Genomic DNA, 23,412 nt, shown 5'->3' with positions numbered 1-23,412 from the left:
GGATCTTAATTTTAATTAGTTTATTATTTTATCCTTTTATTTACCATTTCTTCAAAATATTCTCTCTTTAATTATAATTTTTTTACTTTGTATTTTGTATTTTTAAAATGCCATTATTTTAGTCTTACGTTTTTAAAACAATGTTTATATGCCTCTTATGGCTCCACCTTCAGTTCTCACTCAAAAGAGTTTTCTTTTTTGTCATTTTTAATTACTTTATTTTAGAAGATAAACAGTTGTTTTTACTTTTTTAAGGACATTTATTTATCCACATAGATTATTCAGTTGTAGGTCCTTTTAATCTTTTCTAGATATATATTTTTATATTTCCTCTGCTGCTATTTGTGAAGTAGTTTTGATAATTGATGAAAACATATTTTTAGATAAATGACCCCTCTGTAAAAAGCTTTTCTGTCTTAATATGAATTAATTATGTTAATATTGTACTGTTTTTTACAGAAAACCTTAAAATGTAAATAAGCTGTAAAACTTGTGACTGTAAAATCCTTTTATTAGTTTCTGAGTAAAGACAGAGACTCACGATGGTGTAAAGTGGAGTTTTTTTTTTTAACCTTTATTTGTGAAGACACATCAAAGCATCGTTGGAGACAAACTTCTGGTCTGTAGCTGGTTCTATTGGTGAATTCTGTTGCATGAAACGGTTCTGGATCAGCAGTTCTGGTCGCCGGCGCCGTTTACATGACCTCTCTGATCATGGAGACGTACGGCTCGAGCCAGTTGCGCAGCTCCTCCATCTTCCCGCCCAGAGTGGAGCGCAGGTCCTGGGTGGAGGTCTCCAAGCGGCCCTTGATGTCCTCAGAGGCCGCCTGGACCTGGTCCTTCAGGCTGTCCACCTGGTTCTTCAGCAGCTCGTTCAGGGTGGTGATCTTTGCCTCGGCTTTGTCTCGCACCTGAGCAAAATACGGGTCCAGTCTGACCTTGATGTCCTCCACGTTGTCTGAGGCGCGGTTCTGGAGCTCCTCCAGGTAGTCGGAAACGTGTCTGAGGCAGAAAACAGGAGCGGCTTCGTTTCAACAAACATATTTATCATATTTATCTGGCAGCAGGCGGATCTATTTATTCTAAAGACTGAATTGCTGTATGTCCCGCTACTGTCCAGATGTCCAAAATCATTTCTTTGTATTTTTATTCCAAACACCTAAAAGTCAAAATCTTCTGAAGTGGCCTTGATCAACAGTTCTTTAGGGTTTCTAAAGACCTTTCCTTTTATTTTTTTACACATTTTCTGTCCTATTTGCTAAAAAGTAGCATATTTCCTAAGGTGTTTGCCCATATTTACAGTTTGGTGTATAAAAATAATCCCAGAAACCCAGACAAGTGAAGGAGGGTAAATCAAGTGTAAAGATTACGTCAGCTAAACATAAAGGTGCTCATTGAAAGGATCCTTTTTCCAAATTTACGGGTCAGTTTCCCAGAACTGAAAGATTTTCACGGACGGTTTACCCTTAAAGTTTTAGTAAAAGGTAACCCGAGGTTTGGGCTGTAATTTGTAAAGCTACAAAAATAATCTACAAACGATATTGTAAAGTCTTTAAGAGGCAGGAAATGATCCAATGATGGTGTGTACAAACACAAAAGCTTTTAGTTCAGATTGTTTTACTGTTCTTTCTTTTTTTTTTTTTTTACTGTTTTTAGTTTAAGAGTTTAAAATAGAATACATATAATACATTTTTACATCTTCAAGGTGATTTGTTACTGAGCCTATAATAAAACTGTAATCTAAAGCAGCGTTTTTACCAGACAGGGTTTAAAACGCGCTCAGCATGTCTTCTCTTCATTCTTTGAGTACAAAAAGAAACCAAACATTCATTTCTGTCCCTGAGTTACTTTATTATCACTCAGTCATTGGGGTTATATTATAAAAGCAGAAATTTATCAAAATTCTAATCATAAACTGTGCTGAGGAGGTTGGCTCATTGAAAATTTAGATAAAAAGAGATAAATGTGGCAGAAGTTTGTTTGGTTAATGTTTAAATCTGCATCTAAAAATAAGATTTCATTAAAAAAGTCCTACTTGAGTGAAGATAATTTGGGTTTTAACGACAACGACTGATTACCATCCCGATGGATTATTTGTTTCAAGATAATCCAATCATTGATGTGGGGAATAATCGGTTATATTTATGCAAATGAACAAAAACACACTAGAACTAGCTTGTCTGTAACATCAGAGAATGTCTGCTTGATTAAACACTAAATGATAACAAAAAGAACTGTGAGGATGTTTTTTCTCTCTCTGCCTTTCAGACATATCTGTTATGGGTTATTATTACTTCTCTAATGCAAAAAATGAATGAAGACGTGTGGAAGCTGCAATAAAAACTTGCATTAATTAGTTTGAATTACTTAATCAAGGATTTTCCAGGTGAAATACTTTGGATTTTTCATCTCCTTCCTGTAAAAGTTCTGTAAATGCCGTTCTCGCTCACCTCTGGATCTCCTGGGTGTCCTTCTGAAGGCGTTTCTGCAGCTTTCGGGTGTAGGTGGACATCCGGGCCGTGACGTCCTCAGTGTTCTGCTCCACCATGGCCTGGAGCTCCTGGACGTACCTGTCCATCTGATCGCGGGCGTCGGTCATGTGTCCACGCAGCCGGTCGGCCAGCAGCTGCAGGTCGTTTCCAAAGCGCTCTGCAGCCTCCTGGGTGTAGGGGGCCAGCTTGGTGTGCAGGTCGTCTTTGTACATGGCCAGCTCCGACATGCTGTCCTGGATCAGGGTGCTGTTCAGGAGACACACGCAGACCAGTGTAGTTACTGGTCTCTGGGGGTCAGGAAGACTGACTTAAAGCACTGATTATGCATTTTCAAGCTGGTCCCGGTGGTGTGTATTTTTGCTTGGTCTGATTTGTAATTAAAAACACTAGTGAGGGTCAGGAAAGTGGACCAGAAAGTCCAGACAGCAGCTCCCAGTGACCCGCTGATCCGACACCTAAAACCTCAGCTGGCTGACAGATGCCTGGTTGCATCAACAGTCAGCAGGCCCGGCAGCACAGGCTCCATGCGTGTTGGTCAAGGTTGAACCGTGAGATAAAAGTCACAATCTGAGCTCAAAGACGCCGTGTTTACTTCTCAGACTCATCCGTGTTTGGGAAAAGTACAGAGCCGACTGATAGGAGCAAAATACTGAATCTGAAAGAGCAACCGCTGGATTGCTGCGTCCGAAAGCCACTTTTGGTTCCCTACACACATGCATTTATTTTCTTCCTGCAAGTTGTAGTAGACTGAGAGTTAGGTAGGCCTGTGCATTAGTGGATAAATGGTCGGGTTAACAACATCTGTATTCTACCCCAAAATGGTGACAGAAAACTGATCAGCACCTGTTCCTGAAGTGGCTTGATCCATGCAACAACAATAAAAAGTTCATTAAAATGTTTGTGTTACTATCCCAGGCCTGTTTTTGCCGATGCAATGCGATCTCTGAAGTACCCACACCCAAAAACGTGCTTAAATCTCGCCGTTGTTACACATTACTTAAATTAGGTTGCTACGATGTCATATATCGTTCATATACTCAGGTACAGTCATTCTTCACAAAATTCAGCCAATTAAAACACCTCACATGACTCTGCGGATTTAAAAAAAAACTACAATGCTTGCAAAGCATCTATTGATGAAAACATTTTGGGCCCTTGGCTATATACCCTGTAAGCCCTTTTGTAAAGTCTGGCTCAGGCTGCCACATGTATAAAATGCAGCAATATCTGGAAGAGTGAATTTATTTTCACACTAATGTGGACTCCATTCTCTGGTATTTAACTGCTCATAATCCGGATGCATTGTTGACATATTGTGTTGCTAACGTTAGTTAGCTGCGCCTCTGAGCAATACAGACCAAATTCCACTGGTTTTCTGACTTGCAACTGGTTTGTTGGAAGTTACGTCATTCTCTAAATCTAAACTCTGACTTTCTGTCGCATGCAGCAGAAAAACTTGGAATGGTGACAATACCAGTAAATTTCAACACTCTGTGACCTTTGGCCTTTTAGTAGATATGTTGTTAGTGTCCCGTGTGAGCGTCTGCTGCCCATAAACTCTGTACAGCTGAATAAGTATTACATTAGCATGAAAAATGCAAGTTCATAACACTTGGAATATATTAGCCAACAATTATTGCTCTACAAACAGTCCTTGTGATATGAATATTGCACACACTGATATTGTGATGACGACATTTGCGATTTATAGCATGCAGCTTTAGTTCACAAAGTTCAGTTTAAAAGCAGGAGTAGTTTGCGCTGTTGCAATTTAAATAGCTGATTTGTGTAACAGGCTTTTCCCAGTAAGTTGTGGGTCTAGAGAAAACAGTTATATTACAGTTTTGAGAGGTTTTAGACCATTTTTGACTTAGCTAGGTGGTGGCTGGTGATGCTAGTAATGCTAATGATGCTAATCATGCTAGCAGCTAACTAGAAGAAATAAAATCTGTGTGAAAAAAGTGTGAAAAGTAAATATAACAAGAAATAAACAACAAGAAATCAACAAGTTACTAACATATTATTTACTACAGATTGAAATACACAACATTAAAGTTAATTTGTTTGTAGAAAAATTAGGCTAAACCCCCAAAAATATAAGTTGTGATGTTATAAGTAGAATGGCTGACATTTAAATTCCTACTTGAACCTAAAAATATAAACATGACAGCAGGGATACTTTGACTGTTTGAAGCTTTATTTATTCTCTATGTAAGAGTGATTTCATATCTGCCTGCTGCTGGTGCTCTACAGACCTTAGGTTAAATAATCAGAGCACTCACTCGAGCTCTCGGCTGATCTGGGAGCTCCTGATGTCCTTCACCACCTCATCAGCCTTGGTGTTCAGCTCTGCAAAATAATCATTCAACTTTTGCACCGTGACCTCCCATGAGCTCTGCCATTCGTCCTGGAGAACACTTCGTGCACGGCATCCTGGTGTGGAAAAAGAAGAAACATCTTTAACTTTAAAAAAAAAAATCTTAATAGACTGGTGGCAAACTGTAAACAATTGCTTCATTTATTTGGTCAAATCTTAGATCTTTAGTGGGTCTTTTCAGGAGTCTTCTGTAGAAAATAATTTGAATAGATATATTGTGTAGATAGTGAAGATCTTTATTCTTTTTTAAATAAGAATGTATGCATAAACTCGACAGTTATAGGTTGAAACAACACAAATGTCATGAATATGTGTGTTTTATTGGTAGCAGGACTGTTGCTCTTAAGGCCCAAAAAACATTAAAAAAAATAAAACACCAAAGAAATCTGCAGGGAAAAAGCAATGTTCAAAGTTGAGCTGCTGGAGTTATTCAACCGGTTGAAGTTTGTTTGTTTTCTGTCTTTAAACCTTTAAACCGTTTTCGTGTCTCTTGTGGAAACTGAACTCACCTGAGATGACTGCAAGAGCAAGGATTACTGCAAACACCCTCATGATGACCCCAAACACGGACAGCTGGAGAATTGAATGACATGAAGAGAAAAAAAGACCAGATGCAGAGATTTTAAGGTAAAAAGATTTACATTGTTTTTTGTTTTACCAGATTTGTTGTTATTCAGACTTCTTCTTTGAATTAACCCACTTCTCAGAACAACTTTATTTCCTCGTGCAGGTATAAAAAAGTTTGAGACTCACCTCAGATGTCTGATTTGATCTCTGACGTCTGTGAGACCGACTGAACCTTTCTCTGAGTATTTATACAGATTAGGCGGCACTGATGTGATCCAATAAATGTCAGGAGGATTTCTGACCTGCGTCCGAAGTTCCCAGCATGAACTGTGCTGTTGTCAGCTTTTATTGCTGTGTCTGTTGTTTTGGTTCCACGTCGCACTCTGAGCATGCAACCACAGGTCAGAAAAGAAGGAACCCTCAAACACTTCAAATGTCTCTCTGGTCTTGTTGGTTTGGCTTCTTTAGATAAAATAAAATCTCAATCCTCCTTTTCCCTCTAATGAAGTCTTTTATGTTCATCTGAAGCTTCAAAATCCAACAGAAAACTCCACGTTTACAGCTGACTGACAGCACAGCAGGGAGAAGATCAAAAGTCACTCCTCTATCACATCATGGTCCAACAGAGCTGATTTATAATTTGACAAAACAGCTGCAGGCTTTATTTACACAACTTTTATTAGATGGCTAATGTTCACACAGATAACACATAAATAACTTGTTTGTGGGACCTTGTTGATTAAAAATAAACAGGCATGATGGAGGTATATCCATGAGAAATACCAGAAACAGATGAATCGTGCTATTAGAAATGGGTAAATGGTAGTGTTGTGCCGATGCCATTTTTAGGCCCCAATACCGATACCAGATACCTGGCTGTGCAGTATTGGCCGATACCGATACCATCTGTTTGAAATTTATGTGTGTGTGTATATATATGAATAACTGCATACTACTTAGGGTAGTAGAACTTTTTATTGCATACCTGGAATGGGTGACAATAGTTGAATAAACTTTTGCCTCTCAAAGGCCAATATAGTGCAACATTCATGAACTTATATAACATGTATAATACTAGTGGGGAGAGAGAAGGCTGCTTTCAAGTGACATACAAACATCAAAATGGTATCGTGCCTATTTGTTGGTACTCGCCGATACCGATACCACCATTTTAGTGCTGGATCCGGTCCCTGTCCCATACTGGTATCGGTATCGGTGCAACACTAGTAAATGGATCACTTAAACTGTAGAATAATATGTTCACCTTGACGGAAACACAGATTCACAAAAAAAAATTGAGAATTCATGTTAAAAGGTTTTCTTGAAAATAAAGTCAGAAGGGATTGAAAATAAAACGATCTCAAAACCTGATGGTCCTGTTGTTTCCTGTCCATCCATATTTTCCTTCAGCAGGGAAATTTGTTTCACAGTGTAGCGCAACAGACAATACACAGAACAATCATAACAGCAACAATCAATGAAATGAAAAATGAAAATAAATAACAAAACATTGTTCATACAATGCAGAAAATCATTATCATCAGTAAGGACAGACATCCATGCACACACTCATACTTTAAGACAATTTAGAGAGACCAGTTCAATTCAATTCAATTCAATTTTATTTATATAGCGCCAAATCATGAAACATGTCATATCAAGGCACTTTACAAAGTCAAGTTCAATCATATTATACAGATTGGGTCAGATTATACAGATTGGTCAAAAATGTCCTATATAAGGAAACCAGTTGATTGCATCAAAGTCCCGACAAGCAGCATTCACTCCTGGGGAACCGTAGAGCCACAGGGAGAGTCATCTGCATTGTCCATGGCTTTGCAGCAATCCCTCATACTGAGCAAGCATGAAGCGACAGTGGAGAGGAAAACTCCCCATTAACAGGGAGGAGAACCTCCGGCAGAACCGGGCTCAGTATGGACGGTCATCTGCCTCGACCGACTGGGGGTTAGAGAAGACAGAACAGAGACACAACAAGAGAGACAAAAAAGCACAGAAGCACACATTGATCTAGTAATCTGTTCTACATTAGATGGTAGTAGCGGGTGAGCCGTCTTCTCTGGATGATGTCACAGTTAACAGAACACCAGACCAGGTGTACCTACTATGAAGATAAAAGAGAGAGAACAGGAAGTTAAAGCAGAAATGACAACACATAATGCATAATTGAAGAACAGTAGAACTCTATAGAGTGAGAAAATTAGACCCTGATGTCCTCCAGCAGCCTAAGCCTATAGCAGCATAACTATAGAGATAGCTCAGGGTAACATGAGCCACTCTAGTTATAAGCTTTGTCAAAAAGGAAAGTTTTAACATTAGTCTTAAAAGTAGACGGGGTGTCTGCCTCACGGACCAAAACTGGGAGTTGGTTCCACAGGAGAGGAGCCTGATAGCTAAAGGATCTGCCTCCCATTCTACTTTTAGAGACTCTAGGTAGTAGAACCTAACAGTTAACCTAACAACCATGTTTTTGGACCTGTGGGAGGAAGCAGGAATACCCAGAGAGGGAGAACATGAAAACTCCACGCAGAACGACACTTTTCTCAACAATCAATATTTGTAAGAAAGATGAAAGCAAACAGAAACAAAATAGTTCGAAAACAAGTCCAGTTGCTTTGTTTTTTACTATTTTGGAATGACCATGACCTGGATGACCTGGAAGAATCTTCACCAGCAAAATAAAAGAGTGACGGTGATTTTCTTAAATACACCCCAATATACGATAAATCTATTCAGTCAGCCTTCTTCTGACTCTGTGCCCACTCCTCCCACAGGGAGTCCAGGTCTTTCTGCAGGTTGTCTGAATCTTTATTCAAGTTGACCAAACCTCTTCTTCTAGGAGGAACGCTTTTTGTACAAAAGATGGTGATGGTCATGATGATGAGGGTGACTATGATGATGATCATAGTGGTCATGAGGATGATGATGATGATGCGTGTTATCCAGGTGTTCAAAGCACTTATCTACATGCTCATGCAGATCCTGGATCTTCTCCTGCAGGGCAATTTTGAAGCCTTTGGGGTCCAGGGCTTCAATGTAGTGGGCGGCACACTCCTTCAGCCCCTCCAGCTTGGAACGGGTCTGAGCTGCCAGCTCCTTGGCGTGGTGGTGGACGTCAGCTTCCAGGTAGAGCAGAAAATGCTCCAGGTCTTGCTTCAGGTGATCTATCTCATAGCGGACGCTATTGTAAAAGTTGTTGGTCCACCGAACTATATGAGTGTACACATTATGGTAGAAGTTGTAGATGAGGTCGATGCTCTTTGAGATGAGGGAGCTGCAGAGACACAGACATAACCCTGATGAACATCTGGTTTTAGGTTTCAATTAAACATTGAATCAGGTAACTTTCATTAGGTGTCTTTTTATGTTTATGTTTCTGAATCCATCCAGATTTAAAGCTCTGTAGAAATACGTTTGAGATTTCCTCTCACCACAGATACTGTCCTGGAGGCGAGTGTCTGATATCCCGCACATAGTCTTCTGGGGTCGACGTTGACTGCTGAACATATTGCCAGTAAGCATCCTGCGCCATTTCTACCTGCCTTTGGCTTGGGGGTTCATAGTGTCCACCATTACAACCTGCAGAGACAACACACTTTAAAGCCTTTTTTATCTTCTGACATTTTTACCAAAGCATCAAGACATTCTGACCTGAGAGAAAGATGAAGACGAGGACAACGAGGACCTTCATGACTGCACTGAAAGAAAGCCAGAGTTAACTCTTTGAGATCAGGTGGGTTACAGAGAAGCTCTGCAGAGGAGCTGGAGTCCTACCTGCTCAGCCAGCCAGTCAGCTGATGAATGTTGGAGGAGTCCTCGTCAGTATTTATAGGTGGCTGAATTGAATGGAGATGCTGAGCTCAGTGCTGTCACAGCGTAAAGACACCAGGATGAACATCTTCATGAACATCACGTTTAGTTTTCAGATCATCTAAACCTGCTGATGCTTTTAACATTAAATTATTTGTCTCCTTCCACATAACACTTTGTGGAAATCAGTAAAAATACATTGAAGAGGCAACTTTGCTGTTTTGCATTCAGTTTGAGGTCGGAGCCACAGCGTCAGGATTTGATTTATTTTTAATTTGCTTAGAAGCAGTTTTCAACCACCAACATTAACATCCAACCCTAAAAAAGTTTATTTTACTACATTAATGTGATCAGGTTGGTAATTTTGACCAGGTTTTAAAAGCTAAAAGTATTTTGACATCTAAGAAAACTAATCTTTCAATAGAGAAGTAAAAAAAAAAAACAATCACAGAGTCATGATATCTGTAAAAACATAATTTCTATAGCCAATCTTTACTAAATTTTATTTAAAGTTACCCCTATACGACTGATAAGGTGTAAATGTAATCAAGCTTTTTCAACAGCTTATAAAACCCAATACATTGAATTATTTATGGTAAACATTCATAGTTTCTTGGCGGACATCAACCTCATGCAAATCAGGAAGAAGTCTTTGAATGGCAAACTTTAAATATGAAACAAAAAAATAATAATACAGGAATTATTTTTTAAAGCGAACTGTTCAGGCTTCTGCATTTAGCTTAAATTGAACAATTATCAATAGATAATCTCTATCAAACACGTTTTGTGGCTTAGTTTAAATTCTTTACATGGCAGATTTAACAAACATTCAGGAATTTTTTTTTTAAAGACATTTAATAAAAAAGAAACATTAAGTGTTTTTTAAGTGGATATACCCATCTGAAGCCAATAAATATTTATTAAAAGTCAAAACAAACCAAGGTGCCTTTGTCATATTATAAAAGTAGTCCGGAGGAGGAGTGGGTTGCCTGGTCCGGGGTCTTGGCTAGCGGTGGACGTTGGGTCAGGGTGATTAGCTGGGACTGGGTTCTGCTCTACCCTGGAATATGGATGGATGGGGGGGAGGGGGGGGGGGGGAGATATGGAGGGCAGGGTGTGGGGGAGATGGCACCGTAGGGTTTGTGGTGCGGGGCTCTGGTTGGTTAGCCGATTCGGTTCATGTTGGCATCTCTAGGGGCCAACATGGGGCTGTGGGTCGTCAGGGTGGGGGGTTAGAACCGGAGCATGGACCGGGTAGGTCAGGTTATGGTGCCCCCCCCCCCCCCCCCGCACCCCATCTTGATGTTAAGGTTCATCTCCCGGGTCCGGGGGCTGGATGCCGGTACCTGGACCTAGGAATATATGATGTGTGTGGTGAGTGTATTTTCTTTTTTTATGTAGAAGAGTTCGCATGTGGGGGCACTAGGGTGGGAACGTGTGAATGTGAATGTGTGCATGGTTTTCTGTTTGTTTATCTGTCAGGTTGGGTTTGAACTGCTCCATCTCCTGGGACATCTCAGGTCTCCAGTAAATATGCCCCCCCCCCCCGTCCTGCTATCCTCCTTTGGCTAGCACCTTGGACCACTGGTGTGTTGGTGGTCCTCGTGTCCAGGGCTGGGTGCTCCGGTGGCTGCTTCGCGATAGGGGTGAGGAGTTAGGCAGGGCGCCCTTGGGCCTCGGGGCCCTGGGGCCCATGGCTGGACCCATTCTGGCGTAGCAAGCTGTAGGGGGCTTCAGCACTGTGGCTGTTGGGGGGGTTTCCTGAGGTCCCTCTTTCCTCTTCTCTCAGATGGGGGTCAGCTTTACCTGTGTTGGCCCCTCCTGGGTACCTTTGCTCTGGGGGTCCCTTCGGGCATCGGGGGTTCTGGTTCCCCTGCCGTCTGCCTCGGTGCTCTGGGGGACGGGTCTTTGGCTCCTCACAACCACTATTGATCCTTTTTCTTATGGATAAACCTACATACACAAGCATACTTCCACGTGTCTCATCTGTTTCTCTCCTTTTTTTCCTCTTCTATCTTCCCGTTTACGTGTCCAGTGAACATAAAATAGTCCCAGGATAAATTATAATAAAGCTTCCTGCATATTTAAATCAAGCAGAGCACTATTGTAAAAGCAGTAAGGCTCCACTTGTGAAAGTAAAATCTGTTGGGCTCTTTTTGGCATTAACATAACAATTCTTGATGCCACATTGCCAGACAGGACACAAAAAAAGTTATAAAAGTGTTTAATGATGTAAAAATAATTTCATAATATAACACAAACGCTTATTAAAGACTAGAAGAAAGTCAAGCTGCTTGCAAATCATGTTGCAGACGTTTCTGTGAGAATGTCTCTGCTTGGACGTTACCCATAAATGATGCTGTGTGTTTGTTGCCTTTAGGGTCAACATGGAGAAAGAAGATCTGACAGATCCAAACTTATTGTTTTTTGTCATTCAAGGGAAGTTTTCTGTACTTCATTAACAGTGTTTATTAACAGCTTTATTTTATTGTACAGTCTTCTATTATTAAAGTCCATTTTGATTGAAGATTGAAGTTTTAGATAATTTAACTACAACAGGAAACCTTACAGTCCAAGTTTAGCGGCTTTAAAGAGTTGTAGAAAAGAAAATATCTGAGCTTCAATCACTCCTGACGCTGTAGCTCTGACCTACAGCTGAATGCAAAACAGCAAAGTTGATCCTTCAAGGTTCTTTTACTGATTATCACAAAGTGTTATGTGGAAGGAGACAAATTATATCATATTTAGATGATATGAAAACCAAACGTGATGTTCATGAAGATGTACATCCTGGTGTCTTTACGCTGTGACAGCCCTGAGCTCAGCATCTCCATTCAACTCAGCCGCCTATAAATACTGACGAGGACTCCTCCAACATTCATCAGCTGACTGGCTGGCTGAGCAGGTAGGACTCCAGCTCCTCTGCAGAGCTTCTCTGTAACCCACCTGATCTCAAAGAGTTAACTCTGGCTTTCTTTCAGTGCAGTCATGAAGGTCCTCGTCGTCCTCGTCTTCATCTTTCTCTCAGGTCAGAATGTCTTGATGCTTTGGTAAAAATGTCAGAAGATAAAAAAGGCTTTAAAGTGTGTTGTCTCTGCAGGTTGTAATGGTGGACGCTATGAACCCCCAAGCCAAAGGCAGGTAGAAATGGCGCAGGATGCTTACTGGCAATATGTTCAGCAGTCAACGTCGACCCCAGAAGACTATGTGCGGGATATCAGACACTCGCCTCCAGGACAGTATCTGTGGTGAGAGGAAAACTCAAACATATTAAATCTGGATGGATTCAGAAACATAAACATAAAAAGACACCTAATGAAAGTTACCTGATTCAATATTTCATTGAAACCTAAAACCAGATGTTCATCAGGGTTATGTCTGTGTCTCTGCAGCTCCCTCATCGCAAAGAGCATCAAACTCATCTACAACTTCTTCCATAAAGTGTACGCTCATATAGTTCGATGGACCAACAACTTTTACCGTAGGTTTTGCCATGAGATAGATCACCTGAAGTACGACCTGGAGCATTTTCTGCTCTACCTGGAAGCTGACGTCCACCACCACGCCAAGGAGCTGGCAGCTCAGACCCGTTCCAAGCTGGAGGGGCTGAAGGAGTGTGCCTCAAACTACACTGAAGCCCTGGACCCCAAAGGCTTCAAGATTGCCCTGCAGGAGAAGATCCAGGATCTGCATGAGCATGTAGATAAGTGCTTTGAACACCTGGATAACACGCATCATCATCATCATCCTCATGACCACTATGATCATCATAGTCACTCCCGTCATCATGACCATCACCATCGTTTGTATAAACGTTTTGCTTACTATCATTATGATAATCACCATGACCACAAAGACCATCATGACAATAAAAACCACCATCACCACAAAGACCACCATCATCATGACCACAAAGATCACCATGACCACAAAGACCTTCAGGACCATGACCACAAAGACCACCATCACCACAAAGACCACCGTCACCATGACCACATAGACCACCGTCACCACAAAGACAACTATGACCACAAAAGCCATCATCATCATGACCACAAAGACCTTAAGGACCATGACCACAAAGACCCCCATAACCACAAATACCACCATGGCCACAAAGACCACCGTGAAAACAAAGACCACCGTCACCATGACCACAAAGAGCACCATGACCACAAAGACCATCATGACAATAAAAACCACCATCACCACAAAGACCACCATCATCATGACCACAGAGATCACCATGACCACAAAGACCTTCAGGAACATGACCACAAAGACCACCATCACCACAAAGACCACCGTCACCACAAAGACCACCGTCACCATGACCACATAGACCACCAACACCACAAAGACAACTATGACCACAAAAACCATCATCATCATGACCACAAAGACCTTGAGGACTATGACCACAAAGACTTCCATCACCATAAAGACCACCATCACCATGACCACAAAGACCTCCATAACCACAAATACCACCATGGCCACAAAGACTACCGTGAAAACAAAGACCACCGTCACCATGACCACAAAGAGCACCATGACCACAAAGACCATCATGACAATAAAAACCACCATCACCACAAAGACCACCATCATCATGACCACATAGATCACCATGACCACAAAGACCTTCAGGAACATGAACACAAAGACCACCATCACCACAAAGACCACCGTGACCATGACCACATAGACCACCAACACCACAAAGAGCACAAAGACCACTATGACCATCATCATCATGACCACAAAGACCTTGAGCACCATGACCACAAAGACTTCCATCACCATAAAGACCACCATCACCATGACCACATATACTGCCATGCTTACAACCACCATGCCAACAAAGACCACCATGACCACAAAGACCATCATCTCCATGATCACAAAGACCACTATGACCACAAAGACCACCATGACCACAAAGACCATCATGACCACAAAGAGCACAAAGACCACAAAGACCACCATGACCACAAAGAGCACAAAGACCACAAAGAGCACAAAGACCATCATGACCACCATGACCAGAAAGACCACCATGACCACAAAGACCATCATCACCACAAAGAGCACAAAGACCACAAAGACCAACACGACCACAAAGACCACCACGACCACAAAGACCACAGTGACCACAAAGACCACCACGACCACAAAGACCATCATGACCACAGAGAGCACAAAGACCACCATGACCACAAAGACCACCACGACCACAAAGACCACCATGACCACAAAGACCACCACGACCACAAAGACCATCATGACCACAAAGACCACCATGACCACAAAGACCATCATGACCACAAAGACCATCATGACCACAAAGAGCACAAAGACCACCATGACCACAAAGACCATCATGACCACAAAGACCACAAAGACCACCACGACCACAAAGACCATCATGACCACAAAGACCATCATGACCACAAAGACCACCACAACCACAAAGACCATCATGAACACAAAGACCATCATGACCACAAAGACAACCATGAACACAAAGAGCACAAAGACCACCGTGACCACCATGACCACAAAGACCACCACGACCACAAAGACCAACACGACCACAAAGACCATCATGACCACAAAGAGCACAAAGACCACCATGACCACCATGACCACAAAGACCATCATGAACACAAAGACCACCATGAACACAAAGAGCACAAAGACCACCATGACCACAAAGAGCACAAAGAACACCATGACCACCATGACCACCACGACCACAAAGACCAACACGACCACAAAGACCATCATGACCACAAAGACCACCATGACCACAAAGACCAACACGACCACAAAGACCATCATGACCACAAAGACTATCATGACCACAAAGACCACCATGACCACAAAGACCACCACGACCACAAAGACCATCATGAACACAAAGACCACCATGAACACAAAGAGCACAAAGACCACCATGACCACAAAGACCACCACGACCACAAAGACCACCACGACCACAAAGACCAACACGACCACAAAGACCACCACGACCACAAAGACCACAGTGACCACAAAGACCACCACGACCACAAAGACCATCATGACCACAAAGAGCACAAAGACCACCATGACCACAAAGACCACCACGACCACAAAGACCACCATGACCACAAAGACCACCATGACCACAAAGACCACCACGACCACAAAGACCATCGTGACCACAAAGACCACCATGACCACAAAGACCATCATGACCACAAAGACCATCATGACCACAAAGAGCACAAAGACCACCATGACCACAAAGACCATCATGACCACAAAGACCACAAAGACCACCACGACCACAAAGACCATCATGACCACAAAGACCATCATGACCACAAAGACCACCACAACCACAAAGACCATCATGAACACAAAGACCATCATGACCACAAAGACAATCATGAACACAAAGAGCACAAAGACCACCGTGACCACCATGACCACAAAGACCATCACGACCACAAAGACCAACACGACCACAAAGACCATCATGACCACAAAGAGCACAAAGACCACCATGACCACCATGACCACAAAGACCATCATGAACACAAAGACCACCATGAACACAAAGACCACCACGACCACAAAGACCATCACGACCACAAAGACCATCATGAACACAAAGACCATCATGACCACAAAGACAACCATGAACACAAAGAGCACAAAGACCACCGTGACCACCATGACCACAAAGACCACCACGACCACAAAGACCAACACGACCACAAAGACCATCATGACCACAAAGAGCACAAAGACCACAAAGACCAACACGACCACAAAGACCATCATGACAACAAAGACCACCATGACCACAAAGACCAACACGACCACAAAGACCATCATGACCACAAAGACTATCATGACCACAAAGACCATCATGACCACAAAGACCATCATGACCACAAAGACCACCATGACCACAAAGACCACCACGACCACAAAGACCATCATGAACACAAAGACCACCATGAACACAAAGAGCACAAAGACCACCATGACCACAAAGACCACCACGACCACAAAGACCACCACGACCACAAAGACCAACACGACCACAAAGACCACCATGACCACAAAGACCACCATGACCACAAAGACCACCATGACCACAAAGACCACTACGACCACAAAGACCATCATGAACACAAAGACCACAAAGACCACCACGACCACAAAGACCATCATGACCACAAAGACCATCATGACCACAAAGACCACCACGACCACAAAGACCATCATGAACACAAAGACCATCATGACCACAAAGACAACCATGAACACAAAGAGCACAAAGACCAACGTGACCACCATGACCACAAAGACCACCATGACCACAAAGACCAACACGACCACAAAGACCATCATGACCACAAAGAGCACAAAGACCACCATGACCACCATGACCATCATGACCACAAAGAGCACAAAGACCACCATGACCACCATGACCACAAAGACCAACACGACCACAAAGACCATCATGACCACAAAGACCATCATGACCACAAAGACCATCATGAACACAAAGACCACCATGAACACAAAGAGCACAAAGACCACCATGACCACAAAGACCACCACGACCACAAAGACCACCACAACCACAAAGACCAACACGACCACAAAGACCACCATGACCACAAAGACCACCACGACCACAAAGACCATCATGAACACAAAGACCACCATGAACACAAAGACCACAAAGACCACCATGACCACCATGACCACAAAGACCACCACGACCACAAAGACCACCACGACCACAAAGACCAACACGACCACAAAGACCACCATGACCACAAAGACGACCACAAAGACCATCATGAACACAAAGACCACCATGAACACAAAGAGCACAAAGACCACCATGACCACAAAGACCACCACGACCACAAAGACCAGCACGACCACAAAGACCATCATGACCACAAAGACCAGCACGACCACAAAGACCATCATGAACACAAAGACCATCATGAACACAAAGACAACCATGAACACAAAGAGCACAAACACCACCATGACCACAAAGACCACCACGACCACAAAGACCAACACGACCACAAAGACCATCATGACCACAAAGACCACCACGACCACAAAGACCATCATGAACACAAAGACCACCATGAACACAAAGAGCACAAAGACCACCATGACCACAAAGACCACCACGACCACAAAGACCATCATGACCACAAAGACCACCATGACCACAAAGACCAACACGACCACAAAGACCATCATGACCACAAAGACCATCATGACCACAAAGACCACCACGACCACAAAGACCATCATGACCACAAAGACCACCACGACCACAAAGACCATCATGAACACAAAGACCACCATGAACACAAAGAGCACAAAGACCATCATGACCACAAAGACCACAAAGACCACCACGACCACAAAGACCATCATGACCACAAAGAGCACAAAGACCACCATGACCACAAAGATCACAAAGACCATCATGACCACAAAGACCATCATGACCACAAAGACCATCATGACCACAAAGACCATCATGACCACAAAGACCACCATGACCACAAAGACCATCATCACCATGACCACAAAGACCACCACGACCACAAAGACCATCATGACCACAAAGACCATCATGACCACAAAGACCATCATGACCACAAAGACCATCATGACCACAAAGACCACCATGACCACCATGACCACAAAGACCACCACGACCACAAAGACCACCACGACCACAAAGAGCAACACGACCACAAAGACCACCATGACCACAAAGACCACCACGACCACAAAGACCATCATGAACACAAAGACCACCATGAACACAAAGAGCACAAAGACCACCATGACCACAAAGACCACCACGACCACAAAGACCAACACGACCACAAAGACCATCATGACCACAAAGACCAGCACGACCACAAAGACCATCATGACCACAAAGACCATCATGACCACAAAGACCACCATGACCACAAAGACCATCATCACCATGACCACAAAGACCACCACGACCACAAAGACCAACACGACCACAAAGACCATCATGACCACAAAGACCACCACGACCACAAAGACCATCATGAACACAAAGACCACCATGAACACAAAGAGCACAAAGACCACCATGACCACAAAGACCACCACGACCACAAAGACCATCATGACCACAAAGACCACCATGACCACAAAGACCAACACGACCACAAAGACCATCATGACCACAAAGACCATCATGACCACAAAGACCACCACGACCACAAAGACCATCATGACCACAAAGACCACCACGACCACAAAGACCATCATGAACACAAAGACCACCATGAACACAAAGAGCACAAAGACCACCATGACCACCATGACCACAAAGACCACCACGACCACAAAGACCAACACGACCACAAAGACCATCATGACCACAAAGACCACAAAGACCACCACGACCACAAAGACCATCATGACCACAAAGAGCACAAAGACCACCATGACCACAAAGATCACAAAGACCATCATGACCACAAAGACCATCATGACCACAAAGACCATCATGACCACAAAGACCATCATCACCATGACCACAAAGACCACCACGACCACAAAGACCATCATGACCACAAAGACCACCATGACCACAAAGACCATCATGACCACAAAGAGCATAAAGACCACCATGACCACAAAGAGCACAAAGACCACCATGACCACCATGACCACAAAGAGCACAAAGACCACCATGACCACCACGACCACAAAGACCATCATGACCACAAAGACCACCATGAACACAAAGACCACCATGAACACAAAGACCATCATGACCATGACCACAAAGACCATCATGACCACAAGGATCACCATCATCATGATTACAAAGACCAGCATCACCATGACCACAAAGACCATGACCACAAAGACCACCATGAACACAAAGACCATCATGACCACAAAGACCACCATGAACACAAAGACCACCATGAACACAAAGACCATCATGACCATGACCACAAAGACCATCATGACCACAAGGATCACCATCATCATGATTACAAAGACCAGCATCACCATGACCACAAAGACCATGACCACAAAGACCACCATGAACACAAAGACCATCATGACCATGACCACAAAGACCACCACGACCATGATCACAAAGACCACCATCATCATGACCACAAAGACCAGCATCACTATGATCACAAAGACCATCATGACCATGACCACAAAGACCACCATCACCACAAAGACCACCATCACCATGACCACATAGACCACATAGACCACCTTGACCACAAAGACCACCATGACCATGACCACAAAGACCACCTTGACCACAAAGACCACCATCTCCATGACCACAAAGACCATCATGACCACAAGGATCACCATCATCATGACCACAAAGACCAGCATCACCATGACCACAAAGACCATGACCACAAAGACCACCATGAACACAAAGACCATCATGACCATGACCACAAAGACCATCATGACCACAAAGATCATCATCCACATGACCAAAAAGACCATCATGACCATGACCTTAAAGACCACCACGACCATGATCACAAAGACCACCATCATCATCACCTTCACCACAAAGACCACCATCATCATCGTCGCCTTCACGGCAAACCTTACCGTTACCACCGCCATCGCCACATATACAATCTTAAGAAGAAGGTTTATAAAAGCCTGGAGAGGTTTGAGGTGACCATGTCCTCCCTGGCCCACAGGTTTGAGGTCAAACTTACCCGCACAACCAATAAGCTCAATAAAGAAATTGTTCCCCATAGAAGAAGAGGTTTGTTCAAGTTGAGAAAGGATTCAGACAACCTGCAGAAACAGCTGGGCTCTCTGTGGGAGGAGTGGGTACAGAGGCTGACTGAATGGATTCATCGTCCATCAGGTCATTTTCACACCTGAGATAGAGTCATCTTCTGATTTTATTTAAATGCTAAAATTATTAGAAAGAGACATCTTGTGTTTATTTTTTTTCTTAGGCTGATGATTTGCTGCAGAATAATTAATTATAATATGATATTCCTTCATTAAAATAAAGGATTTCACAACAAATACTTGAATGCCTCTTAGTTTGATTTCTTTGCTACTTACTTCCTGGAGTTTATTAAATAGCTCCGCTTCAATTTTGCTTTTTGTTTTTGAAGGTGTCGTGCATTTGGTGAATTCACACAACTTGCACTAAAGCAAAGCCTTGAAATTTTTGCTTCACAGTTCTCAACATTAAAACACACCAATACTCCCAAAAAATCTATGTTTTTTTTCTCATAAATATGTTTCTACATATTAAAGCTCCTCTCAGCAGAATCACATGGTGACCAAGTTAGTTAGTCAACTGGTTAAACCTTTACCACCTCTCCATCGCCACGCATCTTCTCTATAAATCACAAACTTCATTTTCACCAACTGTGTTCATGGCTGATGGGAAAAATATTTTATAAGCACATTTTAATCCTTGATCGTGTGCATTTGAATGTTTTAAGGACTTGTTTAAACCCTTGATTTAGTGATACGATTTGCAGCTGCTACATTAGCAAATGTCCTTTTGTAGTCATTGAAACTATATAAATTCAATGGCTATCTTAAAGCAGTATTTTGTTACTGACTAATGTGGACCAAATTTTATGACCAACCATGAATAGTTTTTGTGAGAATTTCTCTTGCATCTCTGACTAAGTATATTTTAATGTCTACTTTAAATATTGTTTAACTTTAACTATGTTATTTTATAATGTGATTCATTAACTGCTTTTATTTTGGTAAATAAAACTGCTTTTTCATAGCAAAATCTAAATTCTTAACTTAAAATAAATTTGTTTTTAGGACATAACCACTACCAGTTTAACGTATAACCAGATTTTTAACACCTAATCTCAGCCAAGTTATTTTATTTGCTATTGCAAACAAATACTCAAGCATTTACTTTTTAATGACCGATCTTAACCGAATAGTTTTCATGGCTAACCTGGGATACTTTTCAATAGCAGACCATAAATAAGCATGTTTTTATACACAGCTATGACCAAAGTTGGCGCATTTTAATGCTTCATTCTGATCTAACATTTGTTTTTGGCTAACTTTAGATAAACTTTAATGGCTAAACTTAGTTTCAGTGTCTAACTTTACCAATATTTCTTTACTGGCTCATGAACATTTTAAATCAAATATTTAACAGCTTGTTTAAAATGTATTTGCTAATATTACAATTAATATAATAATTGATAGCAAACATGAAGAAATCAAATAGTTTTTACAATCTTACTACATTATGATAAAACTTATTTTATGGCTAGCCCTATACATTTTTCAAGGGATAAATTCAAAACTATTTTTGTAGCTAACAAAATTACTATATAGATGTTTTTAGAGATACCCTGTGGCAGACCACTGGGAGACTCCACTCACACCCAGACTACAGGAGGTAAAAATGTTCTTATATGTGGTGGTTTTTTGGTGCATTTTCTGTAGTCCTGTGTAGACGACACACAGATCTACATCACCATGTCATCAGGTGACTATGAACCCATTCAAGCACTGAGTAAATGCTTAGAAGAAATCAATGCATGGATGTGCCAAAATGTTCTTCAATTGAATAAAAACAAAACTGAAGTAATAATTTTTGGACCAATACAGGAGAGATCAAGAGTTAGCACATGATTAAAACATAGGAAAATAAAAACAAAATAAAAGCAAGTTGGAATAAAATGTAGAAAATTTTAAACAAAATACAACATGATAAAATGGAAATTAAAAGCAAACATTAAAAACAGTTGGACTACAAACTTAAACTAGTGATGTTTCAGTAAAACAGTTCGGTAAGTGGAGCATAGGAACTAAGTGCTGCTTCTCCATGTCTGGTTCTGGTTCTGGTTCTGCAGAGCAGGCTGGAGCCAGAAGACCTGAGTGGTCTGAAGGGTTGATGCCCTGATAACAAGTCTGTGATGTATTTAGGTGCTAATTCAGGGATTTATAGACTAACAGAAGGATTTTAAAGTCTATTCTCTGAGATACAGGGAGCCATGGAAGGACTTCAGAACCGGGTCCATGTTCTCTACGTTCTTAGTCTTAGTGGAAGGACTTCAGAACCGGGTCCATGTTCTCTACGTTCTTAGTCTTAGTGAGGATGCGGGCAGAAGGTTCATGTTGGCCCCATCTCCAGGTGGATGGGCCCATGGGTCGTCTTTTTATATCTCTCTTTGCAGGTGTAGAAGCAGACTCAGAGGATGTTATATTGCTCTCTCCCTTTTCCTCTCCTCTTTCTTTCACCTTTTCTCCTTTTTTCTCTCTTCTACCTTCTTGTTTAACTGTGGTCTCAACCCCCAAAAGACGGTTCCATTATAGTAGATCTTTATCAGATAATGCTGTATCAAACTTTAAAGAGTCTGTCCCTGTCAGGATTCTCTGTGCTGCTCTACTCTAACTCTATTCCTCAGGTGTGTCTGGTTGGCTGAGGAGGCGTGGCCCACACCTGCAGCTCGTTGCAGGCGGCTTCCTCTGGCTTCTTAAGCAGAGCGCTGACAGATGGAAGACGCCAGAGCCTTAACCAGTCGTGGTACGACGTGGCCTCTGTCCCTACTCTCGGAAACCAGCTTGTGAGTTTTTGCTCTTCGTTTTTTGACTAATTTTTGGATCTCTGTTTTGCCTCAGATTTTGGTGCTTGGATGCACTCACCCGTCTTGACGTCTCGTTCCGAAGAAACAATGTTTTTTCTTCCCATTCACAAATTGACGCTTTTGTTGACACTGTCACTTCCTTGTTGCATTTTGCATTAGACAATGTAGCTCCCTTGAAAAACAAGGTGATTGTTCACAGGAAGCTGGCTCCCTGGTTTAATTTAGATCAGCGTTCTATAAAAAGACCCTTCGCAGCGTTAGAGCAGCATAGTTTTCATCATTAATTGAGGAGAACAAAAATAATCCTAGATTTCTCTTCAGTACAGTTGCCAATCTTACCCAGAGTCATAGCTCCATTGATCCATCCATTCCCTTAGCTCTCAGCAGTAATGGCTTTATGGGATTCTTCATAAATAAATTGATTCCATTAAAAATAAAATAATTGGAAAAAATGAAC

At 42.1% G+C, this 23,412-nt stretch overlaps 1 protein-coding gene and 1 long non-coding RNA gene across 2 annotated transcripts; one reads left to right on the top strand and one right to left on the bottom strand.

Annotated features, from left to right (window-relative positions):
* Window positions 1–559: 559 nt before the first annotated feature.
* LOC105923864 (apolipoprotein Eb) lies at window positions 560–5,686 on the bottom strand. Its single transcript, XM_012859796.3, has 5 exons — window positions 5,623–5,686; window positions 5,379–5,442; window positions 4,775–4,925; window positions 2,451–2,738; window positions 560–1,002 (listed from the first exon to the last, which is right to left on the bottom strand). Exons 2-5 carry the CDS (start codon window positions 5,419–5,421, stop codon window positions 696–698), a joined length of 789 nt encoding a protein of 262 aa, XP_012715250.2. The 5' UTR covers window positions 5,422–5,442; window positions 5,623–5,686; the 3' UTR covers window positions 560–695.
* A 6,382-nt stretch (window positions 5,687–12,068) lies between these two features.
* LOC118565552 lies at window positions 12,069–12,679 on the top strand. Its single transcript, XR_004932437.1, has 4 exons — window positions 12,069–12,169; window positions 12,246–12,292; window positions 12,365–12,512; window positions 12,657–12,679. It is a non-coding gene; the product is annotated as an uncharacterized LOC118565552 (long non-coding RNA).
* The last annotated feature ends 10,733 nt before the right edge of the window (window positions 12,680–23,412 follow it).

Source organism: Fundulus heteroclitus, chromosome 13 (assembly GCF_011125445.2).
Source record: "Fundulus heteroclitus isolate FHET01 chromosome 13, MU-UCD_Fhet_4.1, whole genome shotgun sequence".
NCBI lineage: Eukaryota > Metazoa > Chordata > Actinopteri > Cyprinodontiformes > Fundulidae > Fundulus > Fundulus heteroclitus.
Note: the sequence above shows the minus strand (reverse complement) of the source record. Positions and strands in the feature narration are given on the sequence as shown.

Bases quoted from the DNA above. Each gene is read 5' to 3' on its own strand.
- LOC105923864 (XM_012859796.3), bottom strand. From the start codon at position 5,421: ATGAGGGTGTTTGCAGTAATCCTTGCTCTTGCAGTCATCTCAG. The intron at 4,926-5,378 runs GTGAGTTCAGTT...TTTCCACACCAG, and splicing joins TGCTCTTGCAGTCATCTCAG to GATGCCGTGCACGAAGTGTT. The intron at 2,739-4,774 runs GTGAGTGCTCTG...TCTCCTGAACAG, and splicing joins CAGATCAGCCGAGAGCTCGA to CACCCTGATCCAGGACAGCA.